At 33.2% G+C, this 17803-nt stretch overlaps 1 protein-coding gene across 1 annotated transcript in view; it reads left to right on the top strand.

Moving 5' to 3' along the window:
- Positions 1-17549, top strand: part of LOC136834914 (furin-like protease 1) — a 522781-nt gene extending 505232 nt beyond the window's left edge. Inside the window, exons 15-16 of the mRNA XM_067097748.1 lie at positions 11318-11523; positions 12256-17549. Coding sequence (XP_066953849.1) covers positions 11318-11523; positions 12256-12570 — 521 coding nt within the window. The 3' untranslated portion in view covers positions 12571-17549. The remainder of the gene's footprint in view (positions 1-11317; positions 11524-12255) is intronic.
- The last annotated feature ends 254 nt before the right edge of the window (positions 17550-17803 follow it).

The following is a 17803-nucleotide window of genomic DNA, read 5'->3' on the forward strand; positions in this document are numbered from 1 at the left end:
ATTATGTAGCGGACAGTGAATGCGAACTTGAGCAGTATGCATGATGCACTTGATACAAATTACTTTACTGTGAATTTTCTTACATATAGTGTATATGCAGTATGCATAATATACTGTATATACATACCATATACATTTATATATACACTAATTTTCTAATGTGTATGATGATTGCACTGCATTATATCATTGCAGAAAAGTATGTTCGCTTTGAATTAGGCCGAGAACAATTATAAATGTAATGTTCTGTATTAGCTCAGAAATGGAATTGAATATGAATTGGCATGTTATCATTTGAAATTTGATTTATAGTGAGACAGCAGCAGTTCTTTCTCTACAACTATTTGTGTATAATTTTTCAATTTTTCTTCAAGTTAAAGAGACATTATCAGTGCTGTAGAGTATCTTATTTGTATGCGGCAATCTTATCCAGGTGAATCCTGTTATTGTGAAGCTCAGTGTCTTTTGAGTTAAGCAAAGTTATCGCTTTTTATTTCACAATTTTCAGCTGGTGATAGTCCATATACAATGCTGATATCAATGTTGTTGTGGCATAATGGTCAATTTTATATGCTAGAGAGGAAGGAAAACAGTGTTCTTGAGATATAAGATAATGAAATCTCTTCTTGTGCTTACAGTGATTGAGTGGGCATAAAAATTACTATCATATAATGTCAAGAGAGAGAGTAATAATTTTTTGTGACCTGTTTTAAATGTTTTATGCCATATTAATATTAAGATTGCCTCTAATCAATATTTCTCTTATCAAACTTGATTTTCAGTTGATTGTTGTTCTGATACTAAAAGTATATCTTAAATTACATAAATGCAGTCATCGTATGTAGACTTTATATTGGAGCCCATACAGAAAACTTATGAAAAAATTCATATTTGCAACAGGATCACCAGGTAAATTTACCACAGCTTTTCAGACGAGCGTTAACGAGGTGCTTTGGAATGATGATGCTGTACATGATATACTTGGCATAAATTCACTAATGGGTAGTGTGTCTTAGGATTAATAATATAACGTGGGTGCTGGAACTTATCCACCAGAAGGTATGAGGAGAAAAGCTAAGACCAAATATTCATGACAAACAGAATGAAATACTGAGTCCTTGAAATGAAGGCATGAATCTTCCCAGCTTTCAAGAAGCATTTTAAGAGATACCAAACAAAAGGGAAGTATTCACTCTAGAGTTAAATATTATATACAGTTCACGCGATTATTCCGTTTCTTTCGAAGACCAGCCGTGTGCTTGACTGTTGGTATCTCTTCAGTCGGTGTGGCTGATGTATCCCTTCCAAAATCTCAAGAAGGCTATTAACTTGAAGTTTTTATTTATTGTCAAACAATTGGAAATTTCAGATTAACATAAAGATGCACCAGAAAATATGAAAGGGTCATTAAGTAATTACATTTTAAGTTCAAACGAATTTTTATCTTATTTGTTCGAAGTACAGTGCTGTACCATGAAAGTATTCACCAACTCTACTTACTTGCAAGATTAAATATATTATTCTATGTAATGGAAGAATGGAGATGCATCAAAAGATAATTTTGATTAAGGACTATGTTGGCATTTAAACTGGACATTTTTATAAAAATATAAATATATATATAAAAATATATAGCATTTTTGAACAGAATGGTTGTGGAGAATAATAGTGTTCTCTGTTACATATCGTGTGTTTGTCTTTGTAATAAGGTCCCAAGTGACTAATAAAAATGAATTTTTTAGATTTGTCTTTTGTTACATCTTAACATCCATCTTATAACGTGAAATGGTGTAAATAATTTCCTTGTGAAAGTCAGGGATTAAGGTGTCTGTATATATATATATATATATATATATATATATATATATATATATATATATATATATATATATATATATATATATATATATATATATATATATATATATATACATATATATATATATATATATATATACATATATATATATACATGGTACTGGTTCCATTTACTCCACTGTGGGTCTTTTTGTTGTTTTCTCTTGAGTGAAATGTGCAGTATACATTTACTGACAGTATTGTCCTTTACCCTGCCCTTGACAAGGAGATTTTGTATACGAAAGGTATTCCAAACATAATTAAGGTAGTTTTACAGTTCAAAACACCTTATGTCATTCTACTTTAAATTCATGAGTAATGGTATTTTGAACTTTAATTTACAGATTAGTGTTTTTCAAAATATTTTCATGTATACTCCAATATGTTCTAGGAAATTGGGTGTACATCTCTACAATTTTCTTTTCATGGATAGGTCTGTACTGATTTATTATTTTGGTAATGAAAACAGTTTGGCAAAATAGACTTGTGCTGTCTTTTACAAGAGAGGATAATTGACATTATTTCACATTGGTAGTAGTAGGTTCAGGGCCTTCTTGCCACCAAATTGCTCTCTCATGATCAGTTTATAATCCTCAGGTTTGAATCTAAGCAGTAATGGATTGTGAATACTTAAGAACTTGTATAAAAGTTCTCCATTTGAATGTTAGATATTTCATTGCAGGGGTTGAGGTTGGTGATAGTTCATGAATTCCACAGATCAAATTTAACCACAGACAGGATTGTAATTAGAACAGTATGTTACACATACTTGAGTTACAGGTTGTATATCATAAAAGATTTATGCATTGTTATTCATTTAAAGTTGAAAAGAATGTGATCTTGTTAGCCATTAAACATTCCTTTTTAAGAGAAAATTGTGCAATGCACTGTAACAGTACAGTATATAACCTGGCAATTTTTTTTTTCTACTTGTCATGTTCACTCCTTATTGCCTGTTGGCTTTTAACATTTTAAAAAGTCATTACGGTATTTATTATCGGACTTACTCTACCATAATCACAGTTTTTCAATAACTGCGAGTCTGTTAGCTTTTAAGTTTTATTTTTTATTTTGCGCTTATCACTAAGAGTTTAAAATTTACTTGCATACAGAATCTTTAAATTAATTCATTTACAAACTATCCTCTAAATTCAACAGGACGTTATGGTAAATTTCCACAATCAGCAGTTTTTATGCTGTCTATTTAATGTCAGTTGTTTTTCCTTAGGCCATGAAAAATTTGTTAAGATGTCATATTTTTTTGCACTGTAAGGTGTAAGGTAGTGCATTTTCACTGTCCAGTTATCATGATTTTTTGCATTAATGCATTCATCATTTGCAATGGATTTTTGAGAATCCAACACCAGGTAAGATGTTACTCTATTGGTAGATCTTGTGTATGAGATTCATACTTTTTCTTTTGTATATTTTACACTGGAAGAATTGTAGGGGTTTCTAGAGGTGAGAACTTGCTTGGAAGAATTGTATGGGTTTCTAGAGGTAGGAACTTGCTGGTGAGAATAGATATCATTAATATACAGTACAAGAATAGTTTTACAGTAGTTGTAGTAGTTATCTTTTGCTGGACAACTTAAGAAGAAAGTAAACGAGGGAAGATCAGCTACTTTTTACCAATAGTTATTGTTATTAGTCTTATATAATGTCTTATTTTGGAGGATAAATAGGAGATTGTGTTGCAATGTTTTTGTCTAAGTTTACTAATACTCAAGTCTTTTTCTTTTCTTATAATATTATTCCTGTTGATGATCATGTGTAAGTATTGGACCTCTTCATTCCTTATCAGGATTAATTGTTGACTATGACAAGTACACCATTTAAGATAATTTAGAATATATTTTTAAAATCCTCTGTTTATGAAGTGTTAGAACGACTCTTTAAATAATGAAATTTCATTATAAATACAAAAGTATCACACATGGTCCCTTGCATATATCACCTTGGGTAGAGCTGATAATTAGTGTTTAGAGAAGTAAGGATCCTTGGCATTTTCAGATTCCACCCAGTGAGTTTAAAGAAGCTATATACTGTACAATCAAATTTTTAATGTACTATATAAGAATAAAGGTGATTGTGATGCAAGGTATTATGCAAAGTTTTGTTAATGATTATTTAGAGGGTAGTGACAACACAAGGACAGTGGTTTTGTAGTACAAATATCTGTTGGTAAAATTTAAATATTGAAGTGATTAATGTATGGTGATGGAGTAACTTTAGTATTACTGTGTTAAGTGGTAACTGGGAAATTCATCTCTATGTACTGAACAAGGTCCCTCATTGATGATAAGCTCTCTGGGTAATGTTCCCTTTTCTCTAAGCTCCCATTTTCTTGTGATTTATGTTTCTCCTTATTTTGGTGAGTTAAAGGTACAGATGACTGTTGTCAAATTACATTCATATTTACAGTGGTCATTTGGTAGAAGGAACCACAAAAGTGTTAGAGGGAAGAAATATACTACAGTGTAGTTAGATTTCATTCCCAGTAATGGTTGTTTTTTTTTTTGTATCTGAGGGCTTTGAAGTAAACATAAACAGACTAGTGGTACTGAAGAATACATTAGTGTTGCATGATTCTGGCAGCAGAAAGTTTAGTATGTATAAAAGTAGAATATTAGGTTGTTATCCTCTTTTTGTTAAAAATATTAGTGTGAATGCTGAATCCTGTTTTGTGTAGCAGTAATCAAGTTGTTGTACCCGTCTTAATTAGCAAGTAGAAAGAGAAATCAAAAGTGGGTCTGGTTGTAGAAAGAAATGAAATATCTCCAAACCCTGTTTATAGTAAATTTAGTTAAACACAGGCATGGTAAACATAGCAGACAGGTTCACATATTCTTAGAGTTTATGTAGATAAATCCACATTATTAATTTTCAAGGACTTTGAAGTAAAGTTTGAATACTACTGTAGTTCCTTTTTTTGGGTGTGTTGCTGTATAGAGACCATTGTTTAATTTGCAAACCCACAATTTACTTTTTTCTATTATGTAGTATTCATAAAACCTAGGCACTTCATTCTCAAACAGCAGTTTACAGATTATCTGTTTGCCGGTTGGGACCAGTGCACTTAATGAAACCTTGAGATCTTGTGTTCCATGTAGGCAAGAACCTTCCTTATGTCTACATTGCCAATGACAAGGCTCGTCATGGATACTTCTAGCTAATTTGTAGCTCAATTTTTCTTTTCCATTTCCTGCTAGTTTTTTTCTGTGCCAAATTCACTTCCCCTGAGATACTTTTAAAAAGTATGCATTTTTCACTTTTGCTATTGACAAGTAGTTCTTCAGTGCCTTACTGTGCCTTTTTGGACAGCAGTTACCTAAGTCAATGTTGCAATTATTCCTATTTACTTGATAGAAATACTGTTTTTTTAATGGACGTTTGTATTCAAGCACTTTTTCCATTTTATCTGGTTGGTTAGATATGATTCAGCAGTTACCTAAGAAGATAGTGAATGTATTAAGAAATTGCACTTTTGCCTTTGTTATCATTTGAATAGGTCTTTAGTATAAATTTTACAGTTCTGTAATATTTTGCATGTTGAAGTCTGCATTTGCCTTTGCTGTCTTTTATGATGCTAAGTGAAGCAGACCAGGAGGCCAGATGATGCTTATGGGAGGCTGGGCATCCTTAACAATGGTCTCCATGACAAAGGACAGGGACCTAGCCTGTGAAGAGCACATTGGATTTGGTTGAACTTTCTGAACCACAGGTTAGGCAAAGAAAGGTGATATCGGAGACCCAGTTGAGGATCTCTACAGAGGATGTATCACCCTGGATTACACGTAAATCCTCTAGTTTCTGTAATAAGCAAAACATTATCCTTAAAAAGTCTAATCTTCCTTTCTTGGGTCTGATGAGAGCCAGACAAAAGAGCTGTCACCAATTCCACAAGGTCTAGAAGAAGTACGAGTAATTGTAGAAGGTTGATTAGATAACAGAACTCGCAGAAGAATTTATTTGAAGATGTCTGTTCTATGCAGTCTCTGGATATTCATAGGCAAAGAGTAGAGAGTGGGAGCAAGACCACCTGGCAGCAAATATCTTGTGGCCCTATAAATAAGGATGAAGTGGCAGATTTTTGAGAAGTAGCATGAGTACCACTGTGGACAGTGCAAAGAGATGGTGCAGCTGAATTCACAGGGGAAGTGGCAAAATGAAAATACTGCAAAATGAAAAGTGAATACTTACAGTAACAGTGGCTGTGTATTAATCCACCAACTGAAAGGTAAAGGCCCTAAAATAGCAAGTGTTTCACCTAAATTCTGAGTGCAACTCTGTGAAGAAAATTAAATGAACACAATGAATCAAAAGAAATGAACAGCTCAGAACAAAATAAAGAGAAAGTGGTCATTTTGAGGAGTGTGGCAACACTGCCAGCTTCAAAGAATTTACAGATTACTGAGCACAACAACACTGCCAACTTCAAAGAACTTGCCAGTAATATGCACAGCAACTGTCAAACTTAAAAGAATTTACAGAGTAGGGATGCTGCACTTTGTGGGACGATCGAGTCTACCTCAAGCATGCTTATGGGACTTTCCTCTTTGCAGATCTACAAAAAAGAATTTACAGAGCAATGATGCTTCACTTTGTGGGACGATGGAGCCTGCCTCAGGCGTGTTTATGGAACTTAACTCTTTTTAGATCTACAAAGTCTTAGTAAATTGGTCCATTTCACATGAAATGAGGCTAAATATACTTAATGTGCTCATAAGAACAATTTTTTTAGAAACAAAATTTGTAAAAAAATAAACCCATCATTTATGATTGTCCCACTTAACATTGCTGCCTTCTCACAGAAGGAGTCAAGTTGTTGCCTACCTGAAACCCAGCATCTAAGGTTTACTGAATATGTGCAGTGCTACCACCCAGCCAGCAGATAGTCTCCTAATTGTTATTTAGGAATGGAGTGTCCAGGATGTATGAAAATCATGAATTAAATGTAAATGATGGATTTGTAATAATGTATTTGTTATAATTTATAATTTTATTTCTTCTATACTGAAAGAAGTTTAATTTGACAAATATTTTGTTTGTGTACACTGTGATGTAAAATTCAGTAGATACCAAACTAATTATCCTGAGAGTCTTAGTGTAATTAATTTTGTGTTATATGTAGATGTATTTTGTGCAAGTAGTAGAAAGGAAAGTAGGCTGCATTTTAACATAGTGATTCAAGCTTAGTAAGATATTTTTAAAAATATTTTGGCTTTTCATGTTGTTTCTTATTTTTAACTGTTACTTAGATTATAATTTAGTTTGTACTTCCTAGTGTGACTAAACTTATTTACAGCTTGGTTAATTGGTAACATTTGAGCATGACTTAAAACCCATGACATCTCCAAAGCTAAGCAAGTACTTGAGAAATCCAGGCATTAAACAGTCATATATTAATAACAAAAATTTTTTATATGTGAGAATCATTTGCTCTTACATAAAAGTGTTTGTTAGTTTTTAGCTGGAAGTCAGTTGAATTCAGATGTGTCAACTGGAGGCAATTTCCTGAAACTTTGCCAAAGAAATTAAAAGATGAATAAGTAAGGGTTAGACCAGGCTGTGACAAGCCATTATGTGGAACCTCAGCAAGCATGTTGATTGTTGCTGTTCTCTGGTGCTGGACAAAGATAGCCCCGAGACACCTTTTTTGTCTCAGTTATGTGGCATGGCTTGTTGAGAAAAATACCTCAAAGTGATCAGCCTGTATTGAATTGCTTTCTGTCATAACCTGAAAAATTATCTCAAAACTAATGGATTATTAAAGGAAAATGCAATGGAATATTAGACTAATCTGTTGACTACATTGAGCACTTGCTTAGCTTGACCAACCCCATGTAATGCAGGTATGGGATTATTTGCTAATACATAATGGTTTTACTTTCTCAATACTTACTGGAGATTAGTTTTGTAACCTTTATTTTTTTGTTTTTAATATTTTGTTTGCTTACTTAAAGTAAAATGATATTGCATTGTACTCTATAGCATGAAAAATTTTATATAAGTTTTTTTATTTGAGCATTCTTGCTATGTTTCAAAGTATTGTTTTGTTGTAGATTCAAGTAATTCTTCCAAGGCTGCAAGAGATACATACACTCGTGAGTTCTACCTACAATGCAATGTTTTTTGTCTTGAAGTCTGCTTGTTACTTGTAGTTTTTGTTGCTATATTATGCTTATTTGCTTGCTTGCTTCATATTTATTATACTGTAGGTTAAGATTTGGCACCTAAACTTTGTTGATCACGCCCCAAATTAGTCTTGCATTCAAATCAGCACATTGCTTTGGTTGTGTTGCATTTTCAGTTCAGGGTGATACAAAGTAGTTTGATTTACAGCATAAAAGGATAGTTACACTGCTCATTGGTAATACAATATGTATTTTTGAGATGAATACAATATACAGGTACTTGATAACATTGTTGGAGAGATGTTTGTTAAACAAACTGTCAAAAATGCTTGCATGAGTCTGTTATAGAAAAAATACATTGAACCATGTCAGGAAAAAGCTGAACCTGTTGTTTGCAACAGAGTCCTGTTAAAGAACAGTACAGTGTATTATTTCACTTACAAGGTCTTTTGTCCGGCCAGTCATTATCAGTCCCTTAATCAACTTGACCCTGTGCATTAGCACCTGTCGTGAGGTTGATTTTAGATAATTGTTTATATTTAATTCCCACAGAAGATTAGCTACTCCTGTGTATGTGGTGCATATCTCTTCTTTACCTTTTTGTCTGGGAAAGTTAATTGCATCGAGCATCTACCCAATTTTAGGGAATTTGTGTATTGTTTTCATGTCATATAGAATGGGCCATGTTTAATATTTTTATATAGTGTACTGGGTATTAATCTTTAATCTTTTACTCGCATTCTCTGGAGTGTTGAAGTAAATTCTGTGTTAAAGTGTAGTCAGTGACTGAAGATTTTTATCTGTGGATTGAGTGTGGAATTCAGGGAGTTTATATTGTCTGTGCAGTACCTTTCAACTGCAACTTCTTGCGGTTCAGTTGATTCTTAAGTAAGGCAGCACAATCGACTTAGGAGGTTTGAGTTTTACTTCATATGTAATATGCAGAAATTTTTACAGGCAATACCTCGCTAGTGTCTCAGCAAAAATTTAAATGATTCAGTACTTTTACAAAATATTCTCTCATCTTGACCAAGTTTGTGAATAGAAATATTGGTGCAACTTTCAGATGCTTTTGACACACTGAGGGAATGTCTGAGTTGTAAAACTAGTATTGTAGCATTACATATATGAAGTACAGTATTCAGTGAAATGTTTGCAAGTGCATGATACAACAAAATAAGTACTAATGTGCCTTTAGCATTTTTAAGTATTCCAAATACCTTTTATCTTTGATAAATGACTGAGATTAGAGTACCATGGATTTTCACAAAAATAAATTGGTCCCTGAATAGACGTTAAACATGAGTAGACATTTTCCATATTTGGTATACAGTACGTTAAGTTTCAATTATAGTACATACTGTTTAGTAAGGCCGGTGGGTGAGTTTTTGGTGCTCTAGTTTTTCAGATAATTCCTAAAAAACATTGATTAATCTTAAATGAAGTATCATGTTCTGTTTAATGATGTTTCCCCTGAAAAATAGCAAGTGTCTGTAGATAGTGTTATTATGATGTGCGATTAAAGTGGAAGTTATCTCATTTGTTTAACTATTTTTGCTGTGACATCGCACGTTAATTTCTTTATATATTTAGAGTTCGCAGTTTTGAGGTATGATAGGGTGTAAATTATACAGATTTGATAGCACAGGATACTTGCACTTATGTGCTTACTGTATCAGTAGTAGTGCTGTATCAGTACTACTACCCAGACCTTATGCTGTATTAACTAAGCTTAGTGGCACAAGCTTTTGATATTTATTCACACGCCACCTTCAGGTGCCTTCTGCCTCAAGTTTGCTGCAGCAGTATTCTTTACTACTCGTTTGCGTAATAACTTTATTAACATCTTTTGAGAATTTCATTTAATCTATATAATTTTTCTCATTCAGGTCATGTAATGTAAATCTTTTTTTTTTTTTTTGTTCACAACTGTATTCATATTTGTTTTCTTTCCTACAACTCTGTAGATATGCAAAATGCTGCAATGAACCTACTTTTATCTTGGCATGGATTATCACTCTTCCTTGAAACAGTTTTTCCTCATATAACTTCTACTTTGTCCTTTTAATCTTTGTCTGATTCTGTGGTATACCATTTATGTCTGTTTTCTGCACAGTCTCTCCCTCTTCAGTCTGGACTCTTCATTGTCATTTTCCAAATTTCTTCTACCTTTTTGTACCACCACTTTCATTTTTGTTGGAGTATTTTCATTTGTTAAAATTTAGTTATCTTAAGTGAAAAGTAGCAAAGTGTGTTGAGTGGTGATAATGGAGGTAGTAGCAGTCATGGAGGTGACAGGGTTGTTGGGGTGTCAGCGTGGACGCAGCGGCTGTGTGTGATGGTGGTGATGGCTGTCGGTGTTGTTACGTGTTGTTGGTGTTTGGGCCTCGCTAGCAACACACTCGCCTGCTCCCTGGACAGGTGAGTTGTTGTTGCTGCTGCAAAATAAGAAATCATATGAATGCCTCAAAAGCCATATTAATCTTACTCAGTTCTCTTAGTTTAACTTTTTAACATTTATTAACTTATTAGTAACAACCTCATACCTTGAATACAGCCTGCTTTGAATACTTGACTAATGTGTTTTGCAAGTTTAGAATTTAAAACTCATTTAGTTTCCCTGTTGCTTTTTTTTTTTATTTTAGCTTTCGTTTGTTTTCCCTCTCTGTCTCTCCACTGTTCCTGTCTCTGAATTCTGAATTTACCCTTAGCATCCCTAAGATACAGATTGCTACACCAACCATCACACCGCTGCCCTTGCCTCCATTTTGTTTACTGGGGCCTCTTTCCTCTCGGGGTCATCTGTTGCCTTTGGTTTCTAAAATTTCCATTGCAGATATTATTCTAATACATCAACTTTACTCCAACTAATCAATGCTGTAAGTTACATCACTTTGTTTTTCTTAAGTGTACTGTATGATGATTTTTTTGGAAAGTTAGTTTTACAACGCACTGTATTATGGAAGTCTGTTCTTAGATTGTACATGCATGTGTAGATGACTGCTTAAGTCCTTGTTGTTTTAGTTTTATATAGCTGTTTTACATTTTTGTGTCATAAGATTTTAGGGATGGAAGAGAAATAGCTGATATAGCATTAGAATGAAATTATTTATGGTTAGGAGAATTTGAGTTTTCTAGTGAGGATGTAAGTTGTAATTCAATGGAAATGGAATCCTGTAACCTTTGAAAAGTTTGTGTTATACTGTTTCTGAAATTGTGTCTTTTTCAAGTTGCATGACTATTGACATTTTAAAATTAATCATGTTAAAATAAAAGCACAAGTTACTTAAAATTAGTATATTGAGTGAACAATGTATTTTCAGAGTGTTCTGATGGTAAAATAATGCACAGTGGTGGGTGTCTTTCAAACTGCCCAGAGCGATTCTTTGTCTGGGATCCATCAGAAGTTGGAGCATCTGGAACCAAGAACTGCCGCCCATGTCATTATTCCTGCCTGCATTGTACTGGTCCTCAAGATTATCAGTGCAAAGAATGTTGGGGAGATGCTTTGCTTAATAAAGTATCAGAGGTAAGTAGACCTAGTATTCAAAATCTTAGTATATAATATGTGGAACTCACTTTAAATGAATGGACAACTCATAGAGATTATTTTTCATCTATAGTAGAGAGAATGGATTAGGCTTGTTTAAATTATTTCAATTACAGAGACTTTGGTAGAGATTTCTCTTAAATTTTAGTGGCTTCTTAATTCCTTGTTACCTTATATGGTATTCTGTAGACTGTTCTGAAGGTTCTTTGCAGTGTCCTTTTTTCCCCAGCCGCATTGCATTTTGCCTTCAACTTTTCAACCATTCCATTCAGTTCTTCCTTAGCTCTCCAACTTTTATTGATCTCCAATTTTTTCCTTGTTCAAGAAAAACTCCAAGGTTGAGGTTTACCATGGCAGTGTACAAGAAGTATGAGAATAATTCTAATTACTTTTATGAAAGAAAATATCTTGAATGTAAAGCATGGAAAATTGTTCATAAAAATCACAAGAGAAAAACTGTCAGATTGCGAGGTAAAACCTGCTGGAACCAATATAGTACCATTCCATTAATAAGTCATTATGAAAGCAAAGTTTATTAGAAATGAATGACAGTAACTTACAAGGGTAACTAAACTGAGGAAAGCTCAAGAGGAATCATTGTCAATTGCAATGTAAACAGTTCATTTGACAGCAAACAAAAGATCTGATGCAAGTACTAAACTTTGCTCAGGATCCATAAATTGGTAGTAAGGCTTCTTTTTTCTTTTACAGAGTGAGAGTTACTGCCATCCTCATGCACTTCTCACTGCCTATCGCAGTCAGCAGTCTTGGTATAATCACCTTCTCTTTGTGCTGATGGGCCTCCTGGTCCTCGTTTTGATTTTGGCAGTGATGGTTATCAGAGGATACAGGAAATCTGTTCCTAGACCTCTCCATATTGCTGCTAATAATGCTTTGGGTGCCATTAGCGGCAAAAAGTCAACTTCCAATGGCCGAAGTAGTTACTCGCCTGTGTCTAAAGATGATTCGGATCAATTAATGACAAAAATACCGTTCCATGATTTAACCAGTGATGATGAACTTTAGCATTGTGTTTAGTGGTGTAGTACAATATTAAATTATACGAAGTAATTATTTGATATAACCTGAATGATATTCTAACTTCAGATAGTAATGATAGTTTTTAATTTTGAAAAATTCAAGTGTTGAAGCAGTTTCATTTTGAAAAAAAAAATTGAAGAAAATGTAAAGAGGCAGAGTATAAATTTCCTGTAGTTGCCTCCAGTTCAGATTATGGCTGTGAATTTAAGAATTTTATCTGAGAGATGAAAATGATAAAACGATGTGATAAATTTTTAATTGCTAGACATTATGGGTCGTACAGCTAGAAATCTTAAAATACTCTTCTGATGCTGATTTTTTTCTCTTGTGCAGTTTTTTTTTTTAAACTATATTTTACGAAGACAGGATATTGCACATTTGAAGTTTGGGATTTGTAAAACTTGGGCAAATCCTGACATTTTGGTGACTAAAAGCATAAGCACACTAGGTATTACTGTTGACATACATAACTCTTTTGTGTGTCAGCTTCAGGCAACTAATGTTGTGATCTTGATGACGTGAACATTTTACTTTACAAATCTCGCAAAGTTATAAAATAAAAAAAAATTAAGGTTCCAGAAGAGGCCCAGTTTCCATTCTGAATGTGAGAATTGTGAATATTGTATATGCTTCAAGTTCATATTATACAGAATAAATTCTGAATTATTCTACAAGGCTAAGGAGCCAAACTTATATGTGAAAATACAGTGATTGGTACTGCAATGCCTTTGGTATACTGTTTAATTATATATAATCAGTCATTTTATGAACAAATAAGAGTAATAAAGGTCCATCTTCTTAAGGTGAAAGTATTGTATATAATACAGTATTTGACATATTTTACCCAGTCAGTCCTTTTATGAGAAAATACAAAGACCCATCATTAGAGATTCACTAAATTTTTTTTTATCAGGAAGCTGTAGTCAAAACTGTTAAATAACAGTGTCAAGTGACAGTTATTCTGTTAGGGATGTGTGTTATTGATAGTATATATAAATGCAGTCAATATGACCTTTTAAGATTTTGAGAAAGTCAGTTGGTGTAACATATCTTTGGTAGTATAAGCAGAATAGAAAATGAAACAAATTCATCCCTCAAACATAGAATACTGTATAGCTAAGGTATGAAAAATTAAAGTACTCTGGGCATTAAGTTTTTCTGCTTTGCTGTGATAATACATTTGAATCTCATAACAAAATTCGGAATACTGAGTTTTAGATTCTGAAGTTGCAGTTTTGTAACTTTGAACCTTACTATTGCAAAGCACTATCACACAGTAGTTTGCACCTTTGTATTGCTCCAAATCATTTACCCCTATTCTGTAATTAGTGAGACAGAGAAAATTGTTCTTCCTGTATAAAAGTCATGTGGTTTTAGTAAGTTTTACTGGTTTCTAGGTAATGTATAGATATACAGTGATTAGCTAAGCATTACAACTTTACTGCTGAGTGACAGTACTTTACAGTAAAGATTCTATGTACTGTACCATGGTGTCATCTACTGTAGTTACTCGAGTTTCACGAACAAACGTAGTGGTGTGACCATTTTTGTCTTCCAGCATCATCTGTGAGCAAAGAAAAATTTTTAAAGGAATAAACCTCACATCACACTAGAATGAATCGTAACTTACAGTTGCTTCTTTATCAAGCATGTCTTTACACAATTACTTAATATGTACATAGTAAAACTGTGTTTGACTGCTGGCAGTGATTCACGACTCGCTGCTTAAATCTTTGTTGCCTTAACTACAGACATTTAGCTTTACTGATTAACTTCTAATAGAGTAATGATAAATAACCTTGTAAATATAATAAACTTTTTACTCTACTCAGTTTTTATGTAGTTTTTAAACTGATATGATCAGTATGCTACAATACCTTATCAGATTCATGTCAAGGCTATAGGCAGTACTTAGGTTTATGATTTAAAGGATGTCATGTAGACGTTACTAGTATCCTATTTTTTCATCAGATAGCAAACAAATACCTTGTAGTTTTTCAGGTGCTTATTGTAATATATAGCTTACATAAAACAAGTCGACCCAGCGTATGAACAAGGCCAAAAAATTAAGTCTTCCCGTTAACATCATTTTGTACTTAAGTATAATGTACAGTACACTTCATAGTCATTACAGCAGGTTACAGTCATAAATGCTCAAAACTATTGACAAGTTTAATTCTGACTTTTCACTAGTATGCTGAATGTCATCATATGTTAAACTAAGAATGATTTCTGCCACATGAAAACTAGTCTCAGATTTTAGACCCTGTTCCTAAATTTAGTTACTGCATTTACTATAAAGTCAGATTATTGTTCACTGTCATTTTTTTAATTGTGGCAGGTTTTATGGATGAATTTGCACATAACCACACTGTTCCAACATCATGTGCGGCTGTGTGTTATTTCACTAGTCATTCCACAGTCCGGTATTCGGAAATACTGTATATTAATTGCCATAAATATAACACTTGATGAATTGCAGACAACAGAGTGTGGAGATTATGTATTTTAAGTTGCACAATTTAAAGAGGTAGAGGCAATCCCCCAGAATATTTTATTCTCTTATCATTTAAACCCCATTGTTATTCTTTGTGAAATTGTGCGCGAGCAGTTGCCTACAAGAATAAACCATGCAACTCAGAGGTCATATAGATAAAATAAGTCATTCTTTAAATGTGTTCATAAAAAGCGTAACACACTTACTAAAACCTTAATACCCAGGTATAATGGATGAACATTGTTGCAAGGAGCAAAGTATGACAGTGAAAGATGAGAGATCCTGTTAAGGGAATTTCATTTCATCTTATGAGTGGAAAGTAATTTTTGTATGTGGAGGGTATAAAGTATTTAGATTTAAGTTTTTTCATGTGTATTACCTCAGTGGTCAGGTTAAACTGTTAAAAAGAAAAAATTATAATTATTCGTGTGTATTTTGTAGATATGACAAGCAAGGCATTGAGTTTGTGAATTTGTTGATTATGAGCTCAAGTTTTGACAAAATGAAATGTACCGAACTACAATGGTTTTATAACTTAAATGGGGAAGGCCATTAGTGAAATACGAGATGCGCACCTCACATTCTGTCTATATTTGCTAAATAGTTGTTTAAAGGATTATTTGCACTGACAAGAATTACCAAACAGTTCTGTGATCATCCCTGAGGTAATTCATGCAAAAAATTAGTTCCTCAATGATTCAACAACTTATTTCTCATGATTAACTAGTAAATTATGTCAGATAGGTAGTGCATGTATGCTTTTTTGTATGCATGTGTGTGATTGAATATACTGTAATCAACAGAACTTGACTGACAAGTTAGTCTACTGCTTATGCAAAACGAAAAATTTATCAGAGATAAATGCTTGCCTAAAGTATAGGTTTCATTCAGATTCAAGTTAATAACTTGACCTTTTCTTCTTACCATTAACTGGTAGAACATGAAAATTACTACCTCCTTCATTTTTTTATATCTTTTAACATGCCAGGTTTAACAGGTAGGTTTTCTGGTTGCTAAGAATGAAATCCATTGGTATTATTGTACACAACTTTACAAACAGCCCATGTATACTGTGAACTGGTCAGTTAATGAAGACACTTAGACCACAACTTAGTCACAAGCAAGTTAATTATTTTGAGAAATTAATGATCTAGTGAATACTCGACAGTTGAATACCACCTTTACTTATGTAATTAATATTTATGAGGAGGTTAACAAGCATATAAAAACTGTAACCAAAGGTGCTGATGTAATTTATTAACTGGTGCTTAGAATTGTTTCTATGTATAGCCTAAGCAAAGACGTACTTAGATTTTGAACTGCCCTACCAGCTGTATATTCTGCTATTACTGTACAGTATTAATATACAGTATGTACTATACCTAAAATGCCAAATTTCAAATTTTGATATCAACAGAGACTTGTTGATGAGTGGCATGAATAGAGAATTTCATGACCACCGCTAGGATTCCTTGTCATTTAAAGACATCACTAAACATATTGCGTATGCTAGTTTACTAGTGTTCTCAAGGTTCAACTTAAGCACATTTTTCGACCAGGAGTGTTCTGTATTGACAGAGCAAACCCATTTATCATTATTAGTTCTAAAATCAGTGTTCTCATTGCAGTTTATGTTCATTGTACAAAAAAATACATTCCCTAATTTTTGTGTTGCACATGGAAAGCATAAGAGCACAGCTGTTCAGATATAGTATTATATGTTGCAAAAGTGAATACTCTATTGTATTGCTTTAAGATGGCCTAATAATGTTGGATCAGATTTTCAGCAGCCTTTTTTGGAAATAATAGATGACCTCATATCCCCAATGTAGTCTCTAATGTACAGAAAGTTGCTAATTAATTTGTATCACTATTAAAAAGTGCCTTCATGTGATGTGACAGGGGTAACTTTAATTGGAACATTACGGGAACCTGAGCTAAAGCTGTGTTTACGACATCATTTCTATCTGCTTTTTTTGTGAAACACATTTCTTACCTTTTACAATTTAAGAAAGCAAATGATAAAATTAGAGAGAAAATCAGGTATAGAGGTGTGACCACTCTTGTTTTTAGTACTTTTCTCTCTGACATGGTAATTATTTGGCTGTTGTACATCCATATGGTAATTATGATGATCTCTAGTATTTTTTTTTTATTTTTTCTTTTGCCTTTGCAGCAAAAGCATTCTTCACCTTAATTATAAATTTTAAGTTCTTCCTAGATATTTTCTTCCTTATTTTTACAACAAGCATTGTAGACACTTTTACGGAGTGTGACTTCACGGTGAAACAGTTCATATGTTCATTAATGAAACCTTTATACTGTACATGAAAAGTTTAAATCATCAACTGTATAGTCTTAGAAATGCACAGAGTGATACTGTATACATATTGTATTTAAGTTGTAATTAGTTCCTTTATGCAAATGGTGATGGATGTTATTTTTATCAATAAAAGGAATTGCTAAAGTTGTTTTAATTAACCATACTGCAACATTGCTTTGTGAAGACTCATCCTGGGCTTAAAACCTACTCCTGAAAAAAAAGTGCACAGTTGTGGATGCATTAGGCTTGCAAAAGGGGATTCCATGTTTGTCCTGGCACAAGCTGCATCGCTGTAACTGTTGTGATGTAATCTATCTTCTGAAGTAGGAATTTCACATAAGAGGGACTGGATGGACCATAGCATGTGTTGTTGGTTATAGGGTAGACTACAGAATCAA

The sequence above is a fragment of the Macrobrachium rosenbergii genome, chromosome 54 (genome assembly GCF_040412425.1).
Source record: "Macrobrachium rosenbergii isolate ZJJX-2024 chromosome 54, ASM4041242v1, whole genome shotgun sequence".
NCBI classification, from domain to species: Eukaryota; Metazoa; Arthropoda; class Malacostraca; order Decapoda; family Palaemonidae; genus Macrobrachium; species Macrobrachium rosenbergii.